The sequence below is a fragment of the Hyperoodon ampullatus genome, assembly GCF_949752795.1.
Source record: "Hyperoodon ampullatus genome assembly, chromosome: 3".
In the NCBI taxonomy this organism is placed as follows: domain Eukaryota; kingdom Metazoa; phylum Chordata; class Mammalia; order Artiodactyla; family Ziphiidae; genus Hyperoodon; species Hyperoodon ampullatus.
The window spans coordinates 87,931,527-87,957,800 of record NC_136916.1 but is presented as its reverse complement, the minus strand read 5'-3'; the positions used below and the strand labels follow the sequence as shown (position 1 = coordinate 87,957,800).

Here is a 26,274-nt window from a genome sequence, read left to right as displayed (position 1 = left end):
TAAAATTTTTAAAAATTTAACCAATAATAATACAATAATACAACTTATTGAAATTATTGCCACTTTGGTAGTTTATATCTCTGGCCATCCTATTACTGTTTTGGGGGTTTCTCACTCTTTAGCCATGCAAATTTCTCATTTTTCTTTAATGATGTATATTGAAAAGCACAATGTTGAGATTTTACTGGCTTAATTCTCAGAGGGCTATCTCATTTTCAAGTTTGAAGGGTTCTGTCTTTATTGTCCCTAAGCATTGCTTACTGTGAAGATGTAGCAAAATGACAAAGGTGCAAATTAAAGTTCAAGTAGCTAATCCATCTGGCTATTACTTGAAACATTTTTGGAACATGTCATTTGCTAAATATCAACTAGTGCTTGTGTATGAGTAACTTGTTAAAAAAAATTTTCACCTCCTCACATCACTAAGTACAGTAATGTCCACATAGGTAATTAAAAGTTACATGTTAACTGAATATAAGAAATATTTTTTATCACTTGTGGTTTAAACAATAGTCTATAAAAACCCATAAAGTATGTTAATGCTTTAACCTTAAAGTTCAGATAAAGAGGAAAAATTGGGCTTAAAAATTAGGGGGTATGTAAAGGTTGTTTTTCAAAAACGACCTTCATCTGAGTTTAAAAGGTTATATGGTGTGGTACCACAATAAGAGAAATGACCATTAAAACTTTAGTCTTGTAAATAATCTAACAATATACTGGTTAAGGGGAGCTGGCTTGTAAATCCTGAGTCATTCCAGATACTGAAATTCTGTAACTTCTTACATTCCAGTCCTAAAAAGGGAGATATGCCATTTTGTTTGGAAGGCAAATTTTAACTACCTGCTGCCTGTTTAACTCATTAAAAACAAAAAGAGAGAGTGCTTTTAGTTTAAAATTCTGGAGAAAAGTTAACCCCGTATGACAATAAGCATCTAAAATGTCAAGAAGAAGAAATTATGTTTTAAAAATGTTTTAGATTAGAAGCAATTCTGAGACAGCAGCATACATGGAGCCCAGATTATTACATTCCTTGACAGTCATATATACACACACATGCATATGTATATACTCATGTTTTACCCCAGTTCAGCTCTTGACCTGCCTCAGCATTCCTCCAGCACACAAATTAAGGAAGTAATACACAAAAAAACACACACACACACAGATAGAACTGTTGAGGGGAAAGAGTTCCAAAATAATAAATTTAAGCCATCAGTCTCTACTGCTAATTTCACCTCAACATTCAACAAGCACTTTGGGAGTTTATTCAGTACCTATGGATAGAAGGCATAGAGTAATGAAATGTTAGAAAAGGGAACTATAGAAATAATCTATTCTAATCACCTCATTTTTTTCGGGTGGAAAAATAAGGCTGAGAGGGATTATATGACATACTCAAGGACATTCAAGTCTTTTATGTGCAAGTTAAATACATCAGAGCTGAGGAAACATTAGAAACTGTAGAGAAGTCTCCAAATCAAAACATGCTTATGTCCTTAGTAAATAAATTATCTGAGTCTTATGTTTAGAGGATTCTCCACAGTTACGACTGAGTCCAGCTTGGGGATAAGCAACACAGAAACTATAAAACAATAAGTAGAATGTAAAACTATAAGCAGAATATGGTAGCTCTCAGATGCCATGGGCTAAGCCCCTTTGCAATGATTTCCTGTAGGAGAGTGGTCCTCAAAATTTTAGTCTCAGGGCCACTTTATACTCTTAAGAATAACTGAAGACAACAAGAACTTTTGTTTATATGGGTTTTTGTATCTATTAGTATTTCCTATATTAGAAATTAAAACTGAGAAATCTTAAACATGTATTTATTACTTCATTAAAAATAACAGTAATAAACCCATTTCATATTAACATAAATGGCATCTTTTTCAAAAAAGATAACTATATTCAAGAAAAAAATTTGAGAAGAGTAACATTGTTTCACATATAAAAGATCTCTAACAACTGGCTTAGTAGAAGACAGCTGGATTCTAATATTTACTTCTGCATTTCTTCTACTGTGATATATTTTTTGAAGTATATATTTATATGTTGAAGCATATTAAGAAAATCCAGTATCACATAGATTAATCAAAAAAGGAGGAGTATTTTAATAGTTGTGAATATTCTTTGAATACTATACACAAATGTGACAAGTTCTAGTTTCTTAATGGTGGGTTGCAATGTGGAATCTGAAAACACATAACTGTGCTTTGCGTACTCTGTTGCGTTAAAATCCATTGGTCTGTCACACTTTTTAAAATCTATGTATAATTTAAAAATATATAATGCATTAGTCATTTGTAAAATATTGGTTCAGTGAGTTATGCAGATATTCTAAATGTTGACACATTTCTTTATAGTAAAAAAAATCACATTCATTAATATCACCACCGAATTACCAGAGGTCTTTAAGTATCGGAAAACTGTCAAGATAATGGTAGTGGATGCAAATTCTTCAAAATTTTTGTTTGAAAGCTCAAAATTTTTATTATTTTCATTTCTTAATTTCTTTTTTGTTTATATCTTTATTGGAGTATAATTGCTTTACAGTGGTGTGTTAGTTTCTGTTGGACAACAAAGTGAATCAGCTATATGTATACAATACATATATCCCCATATCTCCTCCCTCTTGTGTCTCCCTCCCACCCTCCCTATCCCACTCCTCTAGGTCATCACAAAGCACTGAGCTGATCTCCCTGTGCTATGCAGCAGCTTCCCACTAGCTAGCTATTTTACATTTGATAGTGTATATATGTCAATGCTACTCTCTCACTTCGTCCCAGCTTCCCCTTCCCCCACTGTGTCCTCAAGTATGTTCTCTATGTCTGCATCTTTATTCCTGCCCTGCCACTAGGTTCATCAGTACTGAAAAGCTCAAATTTTCTTATTGGCCATAGCAAAAGCACTCCATACATAAGGATTACTGCACTTTTCTTTAATTCCTGTAAATGAGACACTTCCTGTCCTGCAAACTGTATGCTCCCCCTTCCATAGTATGTAGCTATTACTAGGTAGAACTTTCCCAACCAGAGTTTTTATTTGTCAGCCCTCCTTACACCTAGGTGTAGCCATGGTTTGTTCTCACTAATGGTATGTGATTGGAAGTGATATGGGTAACTTCTGAGCCAAGACTTTTATGAGTGTGTGTCTATTCCTCTTTTATTCTCCTGATACAGATTAATTCTATTGACAGTGAAGACCTATGGGATGGTGACCCCAGAAGGTGGAAGCAGCCTGGATCTCTGAATCACTATGTGGAGGAGAGGCACTCACTGATCACTAACTAATATGAATTCTCATAAGACAGCTTTAAATGTAGGTTAAGGTTCTACAGAAATATAAGAGGCTCAAAGTTCAAATAAAAACAAAGATTTGAACAAAATTCTACCTTGAACAGATTTCCTAGTAGTCACGGTCTAAGCAGAAGTCTACAGAAAAAATTACTTTATAGAAAAATAAGACTACTTCTTCATGCAATCCTTGCCTTTCTGAAGTGGTATCTGCCCTTTTAGTTTCCCTACAAAAAAAAAAAAAAAAAGTGGTGTATAGACTAGACCCGTGCTTCCCTAGTGGAGGCTCAGCTTCTTTCAGAGGATTAGAAATTCCAACTCTTTGCTGTCACTGTACCTCTGGACCACTTTGGCCCCACAGTGTGGGTTTTCCATTCTCCAAACGATTGCTTGCTATTTCTAGAGGCATCCGTATACAAAACTGGGAAACAAGTGAGATTTCCCCCTAGTCTTCTGCATCCTACTTTGGCTCTTCTAACAGCTTTCCTCCTTCCTTCTCACATATTAAAACTTGATCCCAGAAAAGGATCTAAACACTCATTCACATTAGTCATGAATGAGGGAATAAGGCTATGGTAATTCTCCTAAGTTAAAACTCTTATCCTATGATGACAATTTTAAGCCTTAACATACTTACAAGCCTGTAAAATTAAATGTCTGAGAGGCAGTATGTGAAGTAGTTAAAGAGTTCAGATTCTAAGGCCAGAATTTCCTGAATTTGAATTCACATTCCACATTCCACAGTGATGTGACCGTGAGCAAGTTATTTAATTCCCTTATGTTTCAGTTTCCTCATTTTATAACTGATAATAAAAGCAACCTACTACATAAGAATATTACTAATAAAGCCCTAATAAGTTAACACACTTTATCAAGTACATAGTTCAAATTGAAGATTTCCCCAAGTTGAATATAAACTATTAAAATTTAATTTTGAGCAGTATATGAAAAGAAACCCTAATTAAACCTCTACCCTACCATAATACCCCAGACTTAGATGATTTTATCCAGAAACAGAAAAATCTAGTGATGTTTTAGAATGTAATATAAAAACTACTTTTCAAATATTTATGGGTAAATAAAATATATGATGCATTTTATAAAGATTTCCATTAATATGAAAATCAAGTGTGTTTGAAACAAATACAATTTTTATGTTTTTCCAAATTAAAATGATCATTTCATTAGAAATACAGTATAAAACCTCTTTAAAGCATGGTAGTTCACCACCCAGAGCAATTCTTTATTTTAGATTGCATAAAATGGATACTGCAAAAATAATAACTTCTGAAAAAACCAGGACTATCATGAAGCAGCATATAAATAATATTTGGAACAAAAGTAATTGAGATAAAAGCTCATAAGCAGTATTTCCTCTAATAAGAGAAAAACATTTTTGATGGCCTCTATATAAACTATGGAATAGCATAACTGTATCCTCTTGGTGGCCAAAAATATTGGTCAATATCTGTTGATTATTTTTAATTTTTGAATGTTGATTACAGTTAAATATTAAAATATTGAAACTGTTTCATATATATTATTCATGTAAAGAACATAAAAAACAATTTTATATATTATAGAAGGGAAGAATGCCTACAAATACCCATATAATCATTACCTCTGGGGAGGAAGGGACAGATTTAGGAATGGTACAAAAGATATGTAAATAAAAGGCTTGAAAAGCAAATATGGCAAAATGCAAATATTTGTTATGTGTGGGAAATATTTTCTACACTTTCCTGCATGTTTAAATAAAATGTAATAATAAAAACAAATCTAAAAGGAAACCCCATGTAAAGAATTGGGATAAACATAACCACTTTGATCTATCTCTCAACTCTAAGTAAAACAACTACAAAACTTACAAATAGGAAAATCTGCATCAGCACCAGAAAGTAAATACAAAAACTGATATTATATCTGAAGTCCATGAAATGGGACCAAATTTTAAAGTGTTTTTCATAATAAATATACTTTACCACATGATGGGAAAGTACACATGAGCAGGTCTTGACAGATCCTCATCCACATTGGCATAAACTTACTCAGAAAAGCAAAAGCTCCACTGAAATGAGATGTTTATTTGGGAATCCAAAGAGAAGCCCCTTACTCAAGGTCAGTTTTGCCTCTACAGTCCAGGGGCACCGGGTAGAATGGTAAGCCCATGACTGGCTAAAACATGATGTTGAAAATCGTGGTCTTTCGAGGGACTTGATTTTTTGCTTTCAGCCTCACCTCCAAAGACCTCTCAGTTGTCTTTCCCTAATAAAAGATTGTTCTTGGGTTACATATTTGTCAAATGAGTAGCTTGTAGTGGCCATTATCCTATTTTTAAAAAATTTATCCCTATATATTTTCATTTTTTATGAGATAACAAGACAACATTTAGTATGTCATAGCATACCATGTGAAAACAGGATATGAAGCCTTTCTCTGGAGATTTTATTTCCTCAATGTCAGGGGATACTCTCCAATGGTGAAATCAAACTTTTCCCTTAAATATCTGCAAGAGTGTCACTTTCCCTTCCTCTTCAGTCTGGCCATATAAGTTTCTATGTCTCACTTGAAATATTTGGCTAAGATCTTTACTAGGTCTACCACAGAGCTTAGGGAAATCCAAGAATTTTAAATAAATTTTGGCATTGTGAAAACTTATAAAAATCATCAAGACGTGTTCTAGTGACATTTTCCAAATTTAAAGACGAATTAAAAAATCTTGGAAACATCTAAATAAGTAAAAGTAAAAACTAAATTTTATAAATTAACTGTAAAGGAAGAAAACATAGGCTGGTTTAGACTTCTCTACTAGACTAAATAACAGAAGATAATGAAGCAGTATCTAGTTTTATAAGAAAATGTGATTTGACAATTTGATATTTAAATTGGAAAATAAACTCAATATTTAAATATTTAATTTGTATCAGTCTGACTCTCCCATAGATAAAAGTTATGAATTCTTGAAAGTGTTTTAAAAAAGGACATTAACCACTTGAAGATACCAGGGAATGACTAAAAGCAGGTAGAAACTGGAGGGGAGTTGAGCCTTCTAAAATGGAACTTGTAGGGTTCTCATCAAGAAAAAAAGGCAGAGAATTCAAAGCAATAAAATTAGAAATGAAAAAGGAGAAGTTACAACTGACACCATACAAAGGATCATAAGAGACTAATACAAGCAACTATACAGCAATAAAATGGACAACCGAGAAGAAATGGACAAATTCTTAGAAAGGTACAATCTTCCAAGACTGTACCAGGAAAAAGTAGAAAATATGAACAGATCAATCACAAGTACTGAAATTGAAACTGTGATTTTAAAACTTCCAACAAACAGCTGTCTGGAACCAGATAGATTCACAGGCAAATTCTATCAAACATTTAGAGAAGAGTTAACACCTATCCTTCTCAAACTATTCCAAAAAATTGCTGAGGAAGGAACACTCCAAAGCTCATTCTATAAGGTCATGATCACCTTGATACCAAAACCAGACAAAGATATCACAAAAAAAGAAAATTACAGGCCAGTATTACGGATGAATAGAGAAGCAAAAATCTTCAACAAAATACTAGCAAATCCAATCCAGCAACACATTAAAACAATCACATACCATGATCAAGTGGGATTTATCCCAGGGATGCAAAGATTCTTCAACATACGTAAATCAATCAATGTGATACACTACACTAACAAACTGAAGAATAAAAACCATATGATCATCTCAATAGATGCAGAAAAAGCTTTTGACAAAATTCAACACCCATTTATGATAAAAACTCTCCAGAAAGTGGGTATAGAGAGAACATACTTCAACATAATGAAGGCCATATATGGCAAATCCACAGTAAACATCATTCTCAAGGGTGAAAAACTAAAAGCATTTCCTCTAAGATCAGGAACAAGACAAGGATGTCCACCCTTGCTACTTTTATTCAACATAGTTTTGGAAGTCCTACCCACAGGAATCAGAGAAGAAAAAGAAATAAAAGGAATCCAAATTGGAAAAGAAGAAGTAAAACTAGCACTGTTTGCAGATGATATGATACTACACATAGAAAATCCTAAAGATGCTACCAAAAAACTAGAGCTCATCAATGAATTTGGTAAAGTTGCAGGATACAAAATTAACACACAGAAATCTCTTGCATTCCTATACATTAACAGTGAAAGATAAGAAAGAGAAATTAAGAAAACTGTCCCATTTACCACTGCATCAAAAAGAATAAAATACCTAGGAATAAACCTACCTAAGGAGGCAAAAGATTTGTACTCCAAAAACTATAAGATATTGATGAGGGCTTCCCTGGTGGCGCAGTGGTTGAGAGTCCGCCTGCTGATGCAGGGGACACGGGTTCGTGCCCCGGTCCGGGAAGATCCACATGCCGCAGAGTGGCTAGGCCCGTGAGCCGTGGCCACTGAGCCTGCGTGTCTGGAGCCTGTGCTCCGCAATGGGAGAGGCCACAACAGTGAGAGGCCTGCATACCGCAACAAAAAATAAAACACAAAAAAAAACCCCTATAAGATATTGATGAAAGAAATAAAAGATGACACAAACAGATGAAAAGATATACTATGTTCTTGGATTGGAAGACTCAATATTGTGAAAATGACTATACTACCCAAAGCAATCTACAGATTCAATGCAATCCCTATCAAATTACCCACAGCATTTTTCACAGAATTAGAACAAAAAATTTTACAATTTGTATGGAAACACAAAACACCCTGAATAGCCAAGGCAATCTTGAGAAAGAAAAACAGAGCTAGAGAAATCAGGCTCCCTGACTTCAGACTATACTACAAAGCTACAGTCATCAAAATGGTATGGTACTGGCACAAAAACAGAAATATAGATCATTGGAACAGGATAGAAAGTCCAGAGATAAACCCATGCACCTATGGTCACCTAATATATGACAAAGGAGGCAAGAATATACAATTGAGAAAAGACAGTCTCTTCAATAAGTCATGCTGGGAATACTGGACAGCTACATGTAAAAGAATGAAATTAGGGCTTCCCTGGTGGCTCAGTGGTTGAAGGTCTGCCTGCCGGTGCAGGGGACACAGGTTCGTGCCCCGGTCTGGGAAGATCCCACATGCCGTGGAGTGGCTAGGCCCGTGAGCCATGGCTGCTGAGCCTGCGCGTCTGGAGCCTGTGCTCCGCAACGGGAGAGGCCACAACAGTAAGAGGCCCACGTACAGGGAAAAAAAAAAAAAAAAAGAATGAAATTAGAACATTTTCTAACACTATATACAAAAGTAAACTCATAATGGATTGAAGACCTAAATGTAAGACCAGATACTATAAACTTCTTAGAGAAAAACATAGGCAGAACTCTCTCTGACATAAATCTCAGATTGATCTTTTTCAATCCACTTCCTAGAGTAAAGAAAATAAAAACAAAAATAAATGGAACCTAATTAAACTTAAAAGCTTTTGCACAGCAAAGGGAACCATAAACAAAAGAAAAAGACGACCTACAGAATAAGAACATATTTGCAAATGAAGCAACTGACAAGGGATTAATCTCCAAAATATACAAACAGTTCATGCAGCTCAATACCAAAAACAAAAACAAAAAAAAACCCAGTCAAAAAATGGGCAGAATATCTAAATAGACATTTCTCCAAAGTAGACATATAGACGGCCAAGAAGCACATGAAAAGATGCTCAACATCACTAAATTAGAGGAATTCAAATCAAAATGACAATAAGGTATCACCTCACTGGTCAGAAGGGCCATCATCAAAAAAATCTACAAACCATAAATGCTGGAGGGGGTGTGGAGAAAAGGGAACCCTCATACACTGTTGGTGGGAAGGTAAATTGGTACAGCCACTATGGAGAATGGTATGGAGGTTCCTTAAAAAACTAAAAATAAAGCTACCATATGATCCAGCAATCCCACTCCTGGGCACATATACAGAGAAAATCATAATTCAAAATGATACCTGCACCCCACGGTCATTGCAGCACTATTTACAATAGCCAGGACATGGATGCAACCTAAAAGTCCATCAACCAAAGAATGCATAAAGAAGATGTGGTACATGTATACAATGAAATATTACGCAGCCATAAAAAGAATGAAATAATGTCATTTGCAGTGATATGGATGGACCTAGAGATTGTCATACCGAGTGAGGTTAGTCAGACAGAGAAAAACAAATATCATATGATATTGCTTATATGTGGAATCTAAAAAATATGGTACAAATGAACCTGTTTACAAAACAGAAGTAGAGTCACAGATGTAGAAAACAAACTTATGTTTACCAAGGGGGAAAGGCAGGAGAGGGATAAATTGGGAGACTGGAATTGACATGTATACATTACTATATATAGAATAGATAACTAATAATAACCTGTTGTATAGCACAGGGAACTCTACTCAATACTCTGTAATGCCCTATATGGGAAAAGAATATAAAAAAGAGTGGATTAAAAAAAAAAAAGAAACAATACCAAACCAGGACCCAATGGAACAATATCTTGCTGAAAGGCAAAAGAAAAGTGAACCTAGAATTCTAAATCCAGCAAAAATATCCTTCAAAAATGAAGGCAAAATGAACATTATTTTTAGATAAATAAACTTGAGAAAATTTATTACTGGCAGAACTGAACTATAAGAACTGCCAAAAGGTAGTTTTTTTCAAGCTGAAGGGAAATGACACCAGATGGAAACTCAAATTTATAGGATGGAATGAAGATCCAGGAATGGCAAATATGTGAATAAATATAGAAGACTATTTTTAAGTCTTCTCTTAATCTTTTAAAATACATATAATCACTTCTACTTCTTGCTATGATGGAGTAACAGGAACTGGATTGCTCTTCTTTCTTAAACAAGTAAAAAATTGGAGAAAATATAGGAAACAATGGTTTTCATGTGTTGGACAAGAGGCAGCACAGGACAGTAATCACCCCTGCTCCAGCCAAGAGAAAAAAACCTAATGAGGGAACCCTTCAGTTGTCTCATCTTGTCTCTAAAAAAAAAATTTTAAGGTCACAGTGTAGTGGTGGGAATCCAAGCAGAACTGAGTTGAAAAATAAAATTTAGCATTCAGGAAGGTCAAGGCAAGCTAAAATTCACAGGTCAGCATAATATAGAGGAGACAGATGCACACAGAGAGCATTCTGGAACTCTCCAGAAGGTTATCCTTGAATTTTTGCCTGAGGTTGGTTTAAAAAAAAAAAAAAAAAACACAGGAAGGAGTGGGCAGAACAATGCTTGGGGCTCACAGAAAGCTCATGTTCCAGACAGCCAGATGGGAAATCTGTTATACACAGAGCATGGGGTAGAATACTAAGAAGGGTACTGCCTCAGTAGGGGAAGTATGTTAGGCCTAAACAAGAGTTCTCTGGTTCCACCTAATGAAGCTTAAAATAAAGCCCCAAGTAGACCAAAATATTTCTAAATAACTAGATCACATCTCAGATAAAACTCCAAAATATTTAAAGGAATAAAATAAAAATTTACACGAAACTACAAAGTTTATTCAAGAAGGAACTGATCATTTGAATAGCACTATATCTATTAGAGAAATGAATTTTTAGTCAAAAACCTTACCACAGAGTAATTTCTAGGTCCAGATGGCTTCATTGGTGAATTCTACCAAGTACGTAAAGAAGAACAAATACCAAGTTTACACTAACCCTTAGAAAAGAGAAGAGGGGTGAACATTACACTTATTACTAAAATGTGACAGGACAGTACAGGAAAAGAAAATAAAATTTTAGCAAACTGAATTCAGTAGTATACATGAAAAGGTTAATACACAATTGCCAAATGGGATTTATCCCAGGAATGCAAGGTCAGGTAACACTTGAAAAATCAATCAATGTAATTCACTGTATTAAAAGACTAAAATAGAAAAACAATATGTTCATCTCAACAAATGCTAAAATCCAAATCTATTTGTTAAAAAACAAACAACAACAAAAACCTCTCAGCAAACTAGGAAGGGAATGAAACTACCTCAACCTGATAAAAGATATCTATAAAAGCCTTCAGCCAAAATCTATTTAAAGGTAAGTAACCTAACATTTTCCCTCTAAGATCAGGAATGAAGCAAGCATGTCCACTCTCACCACTTTTAGTCAACATCTTCTTAAAGATCCTAGCCATAGGCAAGTAAAATAAATAAAAGGCATATAGATTGAAAATAAAGTAAAATGCTCTTTATTCTCAGATGACATGAGTATCCATGAAGAAAAAATCCTAAGAAATCTAAAAAGGCTACTAGAACTAATAAGCACGTTTAGTAAGATTGTAGGATATAAGATCAACACAAAAGTATTTTTCTACAGTATTTTTTATATATTACCAGTGAACAATCAGGAATTGAAATTAAAAACACCATATGCAACATAATTTGAGAGATATGTGCAGCATCTATAAAGAAAAAACTAGAAAATATTGCTGAGATAGAAAGAAGTCTTAAATAAATGTGGAAATATTCTATGTTCATGGATTGGAAAATCAATATTATTAAGATGTCAATGCTTCTTAAGTTGATAGATTCAACCTAATTCCAATGAAAATTCCAGAGTATGTACTTTAAATACTGATAAGCAGTTAAAAAATTATATAGAAATGAAAAGAATCTAGATAGCCAAAATAATTTTTTAAAAGAAGAGCAAAGTTGGAGGACTTACAGTACCTGACTCCAAGACATGTTATAAAATTACAGTTATCAAGGTAGTTTGGTATTGGCATCAGTGAAACAGAATTCAGAGTACATGCGTAGAGCAATACACATATGATCAAATGTTTTTTTGACAAAGGTTCTAAGATAATTCAATGGGCAAAGGATAATCTTTTCAACATATGGTGCTAGAAAATATGCAAAGAAATGATCCTCACTGCTTACTTCACATAATTTTCAAAAATTACTCAAAATGAATTAGAGACCTAAGTGTATAATAGGAGCTACAATTATAAGCTATAAAATTATATACTATAAAATTTCTAGAAGAAAACATGGGAGAAAATCTTGGTGAAATTGGGTTCACAAAAAAAATCTTGAATATGACACAAAAAAGCACATACCCTACTGGAAAAAATGATAAATTTGATTTTACCATATTATAAACTTTTGCCTTTCAAAAGACACTATTATAAAATGAAAGGCAACTACAGACTAGAAAAGAATATTTGTAAAATATATACCTGTTAAAGGATTTGTGTCTAGAATATATAAAAAACTGTTATAACAGAATTAAAATAAGACAAACAACTCCAATAAAAATAGCAAAAAGATTGAAACAGACACTTTAGCAAAGAAGATATACAGATGGCAAATAAGCACGTGTACAGAGCTCATAATTAGTCATTAGAGAAATTAAAATAAAACCTAACTAAATACCAGTACATAACCCACAAGAATAGCTAAAATTAAAAAGACTGTACAAAGTGTTAGCAAGGAAGTAGAATAACTATAACTTGTATCTGATAGGAATGTAAAATTTTGGATAAATTTGGCAATTTCTTAAAATGTTATAATACACTTACCATACTACTCAACCTTCCACTACTAGATGTCTACCAAAGATAAATGAAATCCTATGTTTACACAAAGACTTGTACATGAATATTCACAGCAGCTTTATTTATAATAGCTAAATACTGGAAACAATGCAAATGTCTACCAACATGTGAATGGATAAACAAATTGTTGTATACCCTTACCATGGACTATTACTCAGCAATACAGAGGAACAAACTATTCATACATGCACCAAGATGAATGAATCTCAAAATAATTATGCAGAGTAGAAAATGCCAGACAAAAGATAGCACATACTCTATGATTTCATTTACATAAAATTCTAGAAAATGCAAACTAACCTGTAGTGAAAAAAATCACATGAGTAATTGCCTGGGGATTGAGAAGGAGGGAGGAACTACAAAAAAGTCTGAGGAACTTTCTGGAATGGTGGATATGTTTCCTATCTTGAAAGTTGTGACAGTTTTATGAGTTTATACATATGTCCAATTGTGAAATTTTATATTCTAAATGTGTGTACTTTATTGTACATCAATTAGACCTCAATAAAGCTGAAATAAACCATGTAGTTATTTGAAGCAAAAATCCTAACACTGTATAATGTGAGGCCATTATTCATGTAGATCTTCTAATATATATGACAACAACAGCACAAAGGACAAAGGGGAGTATGTGTAGCTATCCTTCACCAAGTTCCTACATTTTTAGTGAAGTAGGATAACATTAACTTTAAGTAGTATTTTAATAATTTAAGGATGCATTTTGAAATCACTAAGGCAATTGCAAAAAATTCAAGAAGATACAGGCAAACAGCCAATAGAAGAATTAAAATGGAATACTAAAAATATTTGCTTAACCAAATGAAGATAGGGAAGGGGAATTGAAGAACAAAAAACAGGTGAGATAGAACTGAAAACAAACAGGAACATGGTAAAAACAAACCTAATCATGTCAATAGTTATGTTGAATGTAAATGAAGTAATCACTCCAATTAAAAGGAAGAAATTGTAAGACTAAATAAAAAACCAAGATTCAACTATAGGTTGTTTGCAAGACGACCTTTAAACATGAAAAAACAAAGAGGCTGTAAGTAAAATGATGGGAAAAGATACACTATGCAAACCACAAGCATAAGAAAGCTCAAGTGGCTATATTAATATTAGACAAAATACAGCTCATAGATAATTAGATAAATAGATAATTCCCCTAGGAGAATTATCATAGATATGAAGAAACATTTCATAATGATTAAAGGGAAAACATAATAATTGTGTATGTGCCCAGTAACTTAAAAATGCATAAAGCAAAAATCAGTAGAATTAAGGGGAGAAATAGATAATTCCACATTTGCAGTGGGAGATTTTAACACCCCCTTCTCAGTAATTAATAGAACAATTAAATATCATAAAGATACAGAACAAGAGCTAGCAAACTTTTTCTATTAAGGGTCAGATACTCCAATATTTTAGGCTTTGTGGGCCACATGTGATCTCTGTGGTATATTCTTTTTTTTTTAATTTATTTATTTTGGGCTGCAGTGGGTCTTTGTTACTGCGCGCCGGATTTCTCTAGTTGTGGCAAGCGGGGGCTACTCTTTGTTGCAGTGAGCAGGTTTCTCATTGCAGTGGCTTCTCTTGTTCTGGAGCACGGACTCTAGAGCGCAGGCTCAGTAGTTGTGGCGCCTGGGCTTAGTTGCTCCGCAGCGTGTGGGATCTTCCCGGACCAGGGCTTGAACCCATGTCCCCTGCATTGGCAGGCAGATTCTTAACCACTGTGCCACCAGGAAAGTCCCTCTGTGGTATATTCTTTATTGTTTTTTTTTTAACAACCCTTAAAAATGTAAAAATCATTCTTAGTTCATAGGATGTATAAAAATAGGCTGCAGGCCAGATTTGGTCCACAGGCTGTAGTTTGTTGAATCTTGATATTGAAGATCTGAATATCACTATCAACCACCTTGATCTAATTGAGATTTACAAAATAATTGCAGAATACACATTCTTCTCACGTGTACACTGAATGTTCACCAAGATAGACCATGTACTGTACCATAAAACAAGTCTCAATACACTTCAAAAGATTGTAGAGTATATTCTCAGACCACAATATATTTAAAATTAGAAATCAGTAATTTTAAGGTATCTAGAAAAGCCCTAAGTATTTAAAAATTAAATAATACATCTCTAAATAACCCATGGGTCAAAATAGAAATTATACTGGATATTAGAAAATATTTTGGATTAAATGATAACGAAAATATAACATATCACAATTTGCAGAATGTAGCTGAAACAGGAATTAGGGAAATTTATAGCTTTAAATGTTTATATAAAAGAGGGAGAGAGAAAACAATAAAACATAGGATAAATTCAAACATTTGGTGGATAAAGGATAGGGAGTTCCTTATACTATTCTCAACACTTTTCTGTAAGTTAAAATGAAAAAAAAATAGAAAGCTCCCCCAACCTCCTTAATTTTATATTCAGCCAAGTTGTTATTCACATGTGAGACTGAGAAACAAAAAGAGATAAGATTGGGTCAAGACAGTGGAGTATCTCTCTTTCCATCCAAAATTACAAATATGCATGAAGTTCTGTAAAAACCAGGGTGACATTAGCAAATAAGAAATTTCACATAACTACTAAAAGATAGAAATCAGACAGGATGACATCTATGGGGATAAGAGTGGAGAAGAATCAAAGTACTAATCAGAAGAACAGTAATTAACTAATTAAACAATTTTGGAATCAGAAATTAACTGACGAGCCGCCTTCAGAAGAGTAGGTTAGTCCCTCCTTGCCCTGGCCTATATCAAGAAGTATGATGGAAAGGTATTTTCCTCTACACTAGTGGTTCTTAACTTTGCCTGCACATTGAAATCATCTGGGTAGCTTTAAAAAATACTGAGCCTCAGATTCTTATTTAATTGGTCAGAAATGAGGCCTGAGCACCAGACCTATGTTTAGTATTGAAATATAGTATAAATTAGAGAAAAATAAACTTGCCTTAAAGTGCTAATTAATGTAGAGTTACTGAGAAGTTTGGTCCTGGTACAGGAATTTGGGAGGTAGAAGAGAATACAAAAATATATCCATGTGAATTGTTATTTCAAGTAGTCTGTAAGTGGACTATTTAATAAGTAAGCATTTGGAAAAAACAAAATACTGGAATACAACTACCTTCCTTTATTAAAAAAATAAACCCCAAGTGGATTAAAGAGTTGAATAAAACATGGAAATAAAAAAGTACTAGAAAAAAAGGATAGATTATTTTTTTCATAGTATTAGGTAAGTAAGTCCTGACAAACATGCCACAAAACTGAAACTGAAACAAAAGACCTTATTTAAATTTACTGAATAAAAACTTTAAACTTATCTATTGGTAAAATACATTATTAACCAGAGAGCAATACAGTTAAAAAGTAAGAATATTTGTAGTGTTCTTACAAAACTGAGAAGTTCCCGCAAATCAATATAAAAACATAATAACATGTAAATGAGAAAAGGACTTAAGCACATACTATTTTTATAATGAAAAACTAAAATATAAAGCAATATTCAAATTACTATAATACCCATCTATAAATCAAATGTTATTTTAAGATCCTCACTAGAAAATAAATCATTAGAAAATTCTGACAAAAAAATGATACACTTGATTTTGGCTATTTCAATCGGCAGTATATAATAAATTTACTTACAAGTTGATATGCGTTCTTGACTTCTTGCAATCCTGTCCTTTATAGATTCTGAAGGTGTTTTCTTGCTACCATGAATGGTTGTTGTGGAGAGTTCATTCAGCTTCCAGTGGGTCCAAAAGTCTTTTTTAGGTTTTAAACCTGTTGATACAAATATGTATATTTAGCCAAAGAAATTAGGAGTTTAAAAATATCTTTTGTCAAAGCCTTTTTAGGAGCATTATACATTTCATTCTCACAACAGTCCTGTGAGGATTGTCAGTCTCAAGTTTCGAAAGAGGAAATCTCTACATAGAAATGTTAATGTCTTAACATATAAGACTGAGAATTAGAAAAGAGATAAGCTTGATATATACCTTTCTGACTCACAGACATAAGCTAAGTTCATAAACGGACATAAGGGGAGATTAATATTGTGAAAACTTGGAAAGGACCTAAATATCCAACAACAGTACATCCATACAGTGGATCATGAAGTATCCATTAAAAGTTACCTTGTAAGTATTTGTTAACATATAAAGGCAATCATAATATGTTTTTATGTGAAGGACAATTTTACCGTATACATATGTGTGACTATAGCTTAAATATTAACACGATTTCCTCTCAGCATAGGTGATTATTGTTTTAAAATTTTCCCTATCTGTATCTCCTATTATTTTTAAAATAATGTTTATGAATCAATTATAGTACCCTAAAAGAAATAAAAATAAATTCCATTTAAAAAGTTTCATTTTTGTTCCAAAAACTATATAGGGTTGAATAATTGATTTAACCACACTAAACATTTATATCCTCAGCAATAAAAATGAGAACAATATAAATTCCTTTGTATACTCCATATGTTTATTCTGATGGTTGAGACAGTATATGTTAACGTGTTCAGTAAATGGGAAATATGAGCTAATATTATCATCATTATTGATATACATTGATATACTCATAAACATAGCCAGTATTTTCTCAGCAGTGAGTATTCAATGAGGATTATTTGCTATATTTTGATATCAAATTGGAATTTTCTAAGTGTTTTTAGATTTGGTTATCGCCTGTTTCACATTAGTTGCCACTAGATAAAATATTCAGAAGCCTGAAGTGTGATTCATTTGAATGTTCCTCAATAGATTGTCTATGTTTTAGTGTATTTGTGGAAAATCTGGGGTATAGTAAGGCTAACAGATCAGGAGATTAAAAGACAGTTTTTTTTTATTGAGAGGGGGATCAGTGTCAGAGTAGGAAGACATGGAGCTCACTTCCTCTCACAAACACATCAAAAATACATCTAGGGGCTTCCCTGGTGACGCAGTGGTAGAGAGTCTGCCTGCCGATGCAGGGGACACGGGTTCGTGCCCCGGTCTGGGAAGATCCCACATGCCGCGGAGCGGCTAGGTCCGTGAGCCATGGCCGCTGAGCCTGCGCGTCCGGAGCCTGTGCTCCGCAACGGGAGAGGCCACGACAGTGAGAGGCCCGTGTACTGCAAAAAAAAAAAAAAAAAAAAAAAAAAATCTACATGTGGAAGATTACTCAAAGAAAACTAATTGGTAACCGGCAGAATATCTCCTATAAAACCAAAACTGCAAGGAAGATCTCCATGTAACTGGGTAGGCTTGGGGGGGAAAAGGCATCGGGTTGGGACCAGCACCCCTGGAGGGGTCTGTAAGGAAGAGAAGGTCCACACAGGTGCACCCTTGCCCTGGGGAGCCCCCATGCCTGTTGGGAAATCCACTGAGACAGAAGAGCTGGAGAAGCCTAGACTCTAATTGTGAGGAGGGTGCGTGTGCTGGCTTGCCAACAATCAGAGCAGAGAGAGACTTGCACTGATGGCTGCCACCTCGTCACACTTCTCAGTTTGAAGGGGCAAGTGCCCAGTGCTCCTCACTCCACACTACAGCCTGGCAGGAGATCAGGGGAAAGATTCAGTCTACCTGCTAGAAGTGGGATTGCTGAATCACACGGGAGTTCTATTTTCAATTTTTTGAGGGACTTCCATACTGTTTTCCATAGTAGCTGCACCAATTTACATTCCCACCAACAGTGCACAAGGGTTCTCTTTTCTCTACATCCTTGCCAACATTTGTTATTTGTAGTCGCTTTGATAATGGCCATTCTAACAGGTGTGAGGTGATATCTCATTGCGGTTTTTACTAGCATTTCCCTGGTGATTAGTGATGTTGAACATCCTTTCATGTACCTGTTGGACATCTGTATGTCTTCTTTGGAAAAATGTCTTTTCGGTTCCTCTGCCTATTGTTAAAATCAGATTGTTTCCTTTTTGCTATTGAACTGAGTTCCTTTTATCTTTTGGATATTAACCTTATCAGATATGATTTGCAAATATATTCCATAAGTTGTCTTTTCATTTTGTTGTTTTCTACTATGCAGAAGCTCTTTAGTTTGATGTGGTCCCACTTACTAATTTTTGCTTTTGTTGCTTGTGCTTTTGATACCATATCCAAAAAATTGTTGTGAATACATATGTCAAGGAGATTTTCCACTATGTTTTCTTCTTAAGAGTTTTATGGTTTCAGTTCTTTACTCCATTTCAAGTTAATTTTTGTGAGTGGTATAAGATAGCAGTCCAATTTCATTATTCTACCTGTGGTGATCGAGTTTTCCCAACACCATTTATTGAAGAGACTATCCTTTTCCCATTGAGTATTCTTGGCTCCCTTGTCAAATATTACTTGACTGTGTTTGTGAGGGTTTATTTCTGGGCTCTCAATTTTGTTCCATTGGCCTATGTTGTCTTCTTTCCTATAGTTTCCATGTCTTGCTCAAATTACATATCTGATCATACATGTTATCTATCCATCTTTTCCACTAGAGCATTTACTATATTAATCATAGTTACTTAAAATTTCCTGTCTGATATTCTAATATCTGTATCATATCTAAAACTGGTTCTGATGATTTGTCTCTTGATAGTGTTTATTTTTTCCATTGCTTTTTTGTAGACTTCATAATTTTTGTTGAAAGTCAGACATATTGTGTAATGCAGTAAAGATGAGGTAAATAGTTTTCAGGCCTTGAAATGGGCTTTTTGTTTTTCTGTTTGGTCTTAAGCATGGGTGTAATTAAGTCAATCTGGAAGGGAATTGAGAGTTGGGCTGTGTTTGGGTTTTGTTGTTACTATGATTACCTTTAGTACTCTACATGCTTCAAATTCCTCTTACAATTTAAACTGCCTTGCCAGAGGTTTTTGTTTTCTGTTAGTTTACTTCCACAACAGCATCTGCTCCACTCTCAGTTTTAGATCTTTTGTGTCTTCTCAGAAATGGTCTTTTCCACACTTGTGCCCCTCTCCCAGCAGTAGACTGTTGTTACCTGTCAGTTGATGTTTGTTAGCCTGGTAGTGGTAGGTATTCTCTGTTCTGAATCAGCACCAGCATTGGGTTTTGTTCCTGGGTCTTGGGATAGGGTCTTCTCAGTAATCCAGCCTTGCCCCAGCTGTAGCAAACTTGTTCTTGGCCCAGTATGTATTCCTGGCCTCTGGGGTAGAGGTAGTTTTCTGTTTCCCAGGTGAGTTGTGTCTCCACTTCTTCCCTAAGGTCAACTGCATTTGCTGCCCTTCCTCCCCATACCTTTCCCCCTCCTCCTGCTGTGGCTTAAAGCTTGTTGTTGTTGTTAACATAGAGGAGATAGAAGGGTCCAGGCAAGGTTTTATGCCTTTTTTGCAGTGTCTTCTATTACATTCCCCCAGGCTTTCTCAAGACTGTTTTTCCACCCTCAATATTTCTTGTAAGATGTGTGGAGAGAAGCTTGCAAGTGAGGGCAACTTCTCCCTTGTTTTATGTAGCTACTAAGGGTTCTATATTCTCACACTAGACCATATTCAGCTTTAAGCAATTCATTAAAAATTTTGGCTAAGGGAATTCCCTGCTGGTCCAGTGGTTGGGACTCCGTGCTTCCACTTCAGGGGGCTGGGGTTCAATCCCTGGTTGGGGAACTGAGATCCTGCAAACCATGTGGTGCAGACAAAAAAAAAATTTTTTTTTGGTTGAATTCTTCTTACTGGCTTTTATGGTATCTGGCTGCATCTGTCCCCGATGAGCAAGTGCTTGCATCTGGTCTCTCCTTGGAGGCACCTTTCTTTAGATTTGGGGTTGACTGCTCTGCAGTCTCTGATGGGTTCAAGGAAAGTTTTGAATTTGCAGACAGTCCAGTGTTTTTTGGTGGAAGGGTGGAATTAATATCATTTTAGTTTTCTACATCCTAAGCAGAAGCCAGAAGTCATGGCACAAATTTTAATCTTGCTCATTGTAAGGCTGCCATGTGGGATTCAGTCATAAGGCTTGTGCCAAAATCTAGTCAATCATACAAAATCTTAATGTGTCTCTACTCTAGAGAAGTAGCCTCCAAAGTCTTCCATATCCTAATCTTCCCAAATTGTGAATATGTTATGTTACATGGCAAAGGGGAATGAAGGGAGCAGATGGAATTAAGTTTGTAAATTGGCTAACCTTAAAATAGGGTATGTGGGCTTGTCCAGGTGAGCCCAATGTAATCAGAAGGGTCCTTAAATATGGAAAAGGAAGGTAGAGGAGTCAGTATCAGAGTGATGCAATATGAGAAAGACTGACTATCCATTGCTGGCTTTGATAATGAAAGAGGGCCATGAGGCAAAGAACGGAAACAGCTTTAGACAAGCTGCAAAGAAACAGATTCTCCCTTAGAACCTCTAGAAGAACACAGCCCTGCCAAACATCTTCATTTTAGCCTAGTGAAACTCATTTTGGACTTCTGATTTCCAGAACTATAACACATTTATGTTGTTTTAAACTAAGTAGTAATTTGCTATAGTAGCAATAGGAAACTAATAGTCTCTGGTGCTCTAAGAATTGTGTATAAGGAGCTCTGGTAACAAAAATTTTGTTTGTGAAAAATGAACCAAAAATGAAAGCCAAATGACAATGTAAGAAATCAAACTAAATATAATGTAAATAACCTAATAAAGTGATTACTTCATCCTGATAAAAAGGAATTTTTTTTATTAAGGAGGAGAAATTGAATCAAGTATTTTAGATCTATGCTATAAACATCTCCTCAGCAAAGAAATAAGAAAAACATGTCTTATAAAATTCTTTCAACAAGTGCTCTAGCCAATACAAAATAATCACAACTGAGAGATAAAATCTTACTAAAAGTTGAAAAGGTCGTTTATGAACATAGACTCAGAAAACATGTGACTCTTGATAGGTATGCAATGTGAGAAGTGCATTGCAAGAGAAATCTGTACAAACATATTAATGATTAAATAAACCATAGAGGCTCTAGTGCAGCTACCACTACTGCCTTTGTTTTCAACTTAAATTTTTATCGATGAATAAAAATTAAAATGAAAAATCATGTACAGTTCAATGAATCTTCACAAATTTAATATATGGTGTCCATGTTACCAGCCCCCAGAAACAAAATATTCAGCACTCCAGGTGCCCTCCTTTCTAGCCAGGACCAATTCCCAAGAATAAACATTATCTTTACTTCTAAAATTATAGATTAGTTTTGCCAGATTTTGAACTTTGTATCAGTGGACTCACACAGGATCTACTCTTTTGTGTCTGGGCTTTTTTCCCCCCTCAACCTTGTTTCTGTGATTTGTTCATACTATTGTATATAATTATAGTGTGTTCATTCTCATTGCTGGTAGTATTTCATTATATGAATATTCCACAGTTTATCTAAATTTCATATTATTGATGGGCATTTGGACAGTTTGTTTTGATTATTATATAAATAGTGCTGCTAAGAACATTTTGTGCTTTTGGTGTACAGAAATATGTACATTTCTGTAGGTTATGTACCTGGGAGTCATAGATATGCTGGTCCAAACTCGCATATGTTCAGCTTTAGTAGATATTGATTGTACACTCCCACCAGCATGGCTGCCTTTTATCTTAAGAAAATGCAGGTTTGAATTTTTTTAATTCTGTTTGAGATAAGTGTACATTTACACGCACTTGCAAGAAATAATACAGAGAGATCCCCATACCCTCTATTTAGTTTCCCACAATGGTAACTAACACCTTGTAAAACTATAATACAGTATCACAACCAGGATATAGACAATGATATAGTCAGGATATGGAACGGTTCCATCACAAGGATTCCTCGAGTTTCCCATTTTAGCCACACCTACCCTCTACTTTAAACCATTTTTTCTGCCTGATGTGAAGTTAATAGGCGAGGAAACAATAGATGATCCTTTTGCTACAAAAATGTTTTCTACTAAGGTGAAGTAGCCCACAGAGAAGTACTGAAACAAGTGTTCAACAGGGATGACTAGCCTATGTTGGAAGGATATGCATTCATAAACAGCCGTATTCAGACTAGAAGTGAGCAATGAAGTTTACTAAAGATAGACCAATTTTGTGCCTGTGTAGATGGCTTTATAATAAAACTGAGATCATTCCACCTTTTGTGAATCCTAGGGTGTTAATCAAGTACGTGTTTTAGCATATGAATAATAAAGCCCAACTAGTTGCTGGGAAACACTGGGAGGATTAGGGAGGGCTTGCTTCCTCTAAGTCTTCAGAAAAATTTCCCTTTTCCTTCTCTGCAACAGTTTTTCATAAATTAAATACTGGTGTTTTTATTTTATTCACCTCAGGAGGCAATAATCCATTATTCATAAGAGTTCAGACACTGGAGTCTGACAGGCTTAAGTTGAAATCCTGGTTTGTTACTTAGTAGTAACTGTGGACAAATTCTCTTAACCTTGGTTTTCCCTTTTATAAAGGAATAATAGCATATTGTTATAATAAGGGTTTTTGAGGCTTAAGTGGGATTTTTTATGTAAAACGTGGATTTCTCTTGCTCAGCTTGCTGTTGACTTTGCTGTGAATTTTACCTTCTTTCTATAGGTACAAATGGAGACCAGTTGTCATGTCTAGATTCTTGCCCAAGTCTGAGTCCAGCATCCATTCATCTAGCATAGTTCTGCTGTTCCTTCAATGTCTACTTATATTCTTGAGTCATGCTATGAAGATTACCTTAATTATCATTGTACTTTTTCTTCCTTTTCTTTCAAATGCTTTTAGTGTTTACTATTTCTTTCTTGTAATTCTCCTATAGTGTAGACACCATTTAGGGGACAGTCATCTCCTTTTTATATTTTAAAATAATCACTAAAAATTTGAGATTTTGTTATAAAAATGCAAATGTTGATGAATATTACATCTCAAACTTAAATCCTGATTCGATAAAATCCTACCACCACAACCTTCTCTTACAGTCTTCATCATTTCAGTAGTTGTCTAGTTGCTCAGGCTAAAATTCTTGGCATCATCCCTGACTCTTTTATTTGTTCCACTTTCAACTTCTATATATCAATAAATCCAATGGACTCTGCCAGCAGACTTATCTAATATAACTTGCCAGCTCCTCATCCTTTAACCAACCTGTTCTAACCAATCACCATGTCTCACTTCTATTACTGCAATATCTCCAACTTCATCCCTGATTCCTCCCTTGTCCCCTCTATGATCTCTTGTTCTCCCGAAAGCTAGAGTGATCCCTTATAAACATATTTTAGGTTACAAGTATTATTTGCTCAAAATCATCCAGTGCTTTTCCATTTCACTCATAATGAAAGAGTCCTTATAACTGCCTATAAATTATGAGATGCTCTAACCTACAGACATATCTCTGACCTCATCTTTCTACTTTTCAATTCCTTTCTCATTCTACCTCAGCTACATTGGCTTCCTTGCTGTATTGCAAATATGCTAATCTTCTACCTGCATCATGACCTTTTCATATGCTGTTCCTTCTACCTAAAAAGTTTTCATTCCAGATATCGACATAGTTCATTCTCTCACTTCCTTTGAGTCTCTGATCAATATTACCTTCTCATAAGGTATTCTCAGGTAACCCAATATGAAATAACACCAGTTTCAGTGGATGTGTTTATAAACACACATTAGAAGACTCTAGAAGGTGGAGACAAGAAGGCAGACTAACTAGGAACCTCAGGACCCAAGGTACAACACAACAGTGAAGTCCTTGGGTTTTCTTTTTGACTCATATTTCAAACTGGGTGCTAGAGAAATCAGAATCCAGAAATGGTAACAGGCAAAGATAAAAGAAGTCTCAAGAAAATCCTCCTCTCTCTAGCCAAAGGACCAGGAAAAGGGATGCCTAATAGGACAGAAAACTTTTAGACAATAACTGCTTACTCCAGCCAAACACAACAGGAAAATCTGCTGCTCCAAACCCACCACTGCCAGAAAAGGGTGGTTGGAGAGCCTCAGCTTCCACTCTCACTAGGGTAGTATCAGAGGAGGCAGAGCAGAGACCGAAGACTTTTATTCCCACAGGATTGGAATGAGGTGCACTTTCCTCTCCCTATGGAAAGTGGTGTCACAGGAGGCCTAGTGGAGACTGTGACCACTGCCCAGATATAACAAGGCTACCCTCCCCCTTATAGTGTCAGTGGAAGCCACTTGGGGAGCAGTAACAAGGCATCCCTGCCCCTAAAAGCCAGGGTGGTATCAGTAGAGGTCTGCTGGGAGCTGTAACAAACCTTCCTCCCACCACTATGTCAAAAGAGACCAAGTGGGTAACCTGGACTTTCATTCCCCACCTGACAGTGCCCTTCTCCCCCAACTAGAGCAGTGTCAGAGGAGGCCTGTTCAAACACAAAATTTAGATAAGATTCAGAGTCTTACAATACCCAAAATGTCCAGGTTTTAATTGTCATATAAAAAACTAGGAAATTCAACTTGAATGAGAAAAGACAATTGCCAGCATCTAGATGACCCAGATGTTAGAATCACCTGACATGGAGTTTTCAAGCAGTTATAATAAAAATGCTTAAACAATAATGAACACACTTGAAACAAATGAAAGAACAAAGTCTCAGTGAAGAAACAGAAGATATAAAAAAGAACCAAATGTAACTTTTATAACTGAAATGTACAATAACCAAATTTTTTAAAAAATCAAGAATGGGCTTAACAGCAGAATGGAGGGGACAGAAGAAAGAATTAGTAAACTGGAAAATAGATGAATAGAAATTGCTGAATTTTCAAACTTCAGATTAATTCTACCAGTCATAGCCTATAAAACTTCCTGAACAAGAAAATTTTTGTTTACTTCAGTTAAAACTATCCATTCTGGGCTTCCCTGGTGGCACAGTGGTTGAGAGCCTGCCTGCCGATGCAGGGGACATGGGTTCGTGCCCTGGTCCGGGAATATCCCACACGCCGCAGAGCGGCTGGGCCTGTGAGCCATGGCCGCTGAGCCTGCGCGTCCGGAGCCTGTGCTCTGCAGCGGGAGAGGCCACAACAGTGAGAGGCCCGCATAACGCAAAAAAACAAACAAACAAACAAAAAAAACCTATCCATTCTGATATTTAAATAGGATAAGGTATTTATATTAGTGTTCTTGCCTTTACTTCAGGCAGTTTGCATGTGGAATGCTTTGAAGACCATAGGAAGAGCATAAAGTAGACACCCCCCACTGGATTTACCAGAAGACTTTAAAACCTTTCCTTATAAATCTCCTAGCTCATTGCTATTGCTCATCTAAATATGTTATATACATTCTTCTTTAATTATATAATAGAAACTAGTTAAAAGCATAAGAATTATAAAAGAAATATGAAAACTATATTTGCAGATGATATGCATAGAAAACGTGAGACAATCAATGACAAAACTAACTCGAATAAAAGGATTAAGTAAGACAGTGACTTATAAAATTTCATACAGAAATCAATATGAATTTTTGGGGGACACAATTCATTCTACAACAGGTCTGTAGGAAAGTTGTTCTGTTCG

General features: G+C 35.2%; 1 protein-coding gene across 1 annotated transcript in view; it reads right to left on the bottom strand.

Annotated features, from left to right (window-relative positions):
* FAM227B (family with sequence similarity 227 member B) overlaps window positions 1-26,274 on the bottom strand; it is a gene marked incomplete at both ends in the record, with an annotated part of 224,181 nt that overhangs the window by 158,679 nt on the left and 39,228 nt on the right. The window contains one exon of the mRNA XM_079701116.1: window positions 16,499-16,636. Coding sequence (XP_079557242.1) covers window positions 16,499-16,636 — 138 coding nt within the window. The remainder of the gene's footprint in view (window positions 1-16,498; window positions 16,637-26,274) is intronic.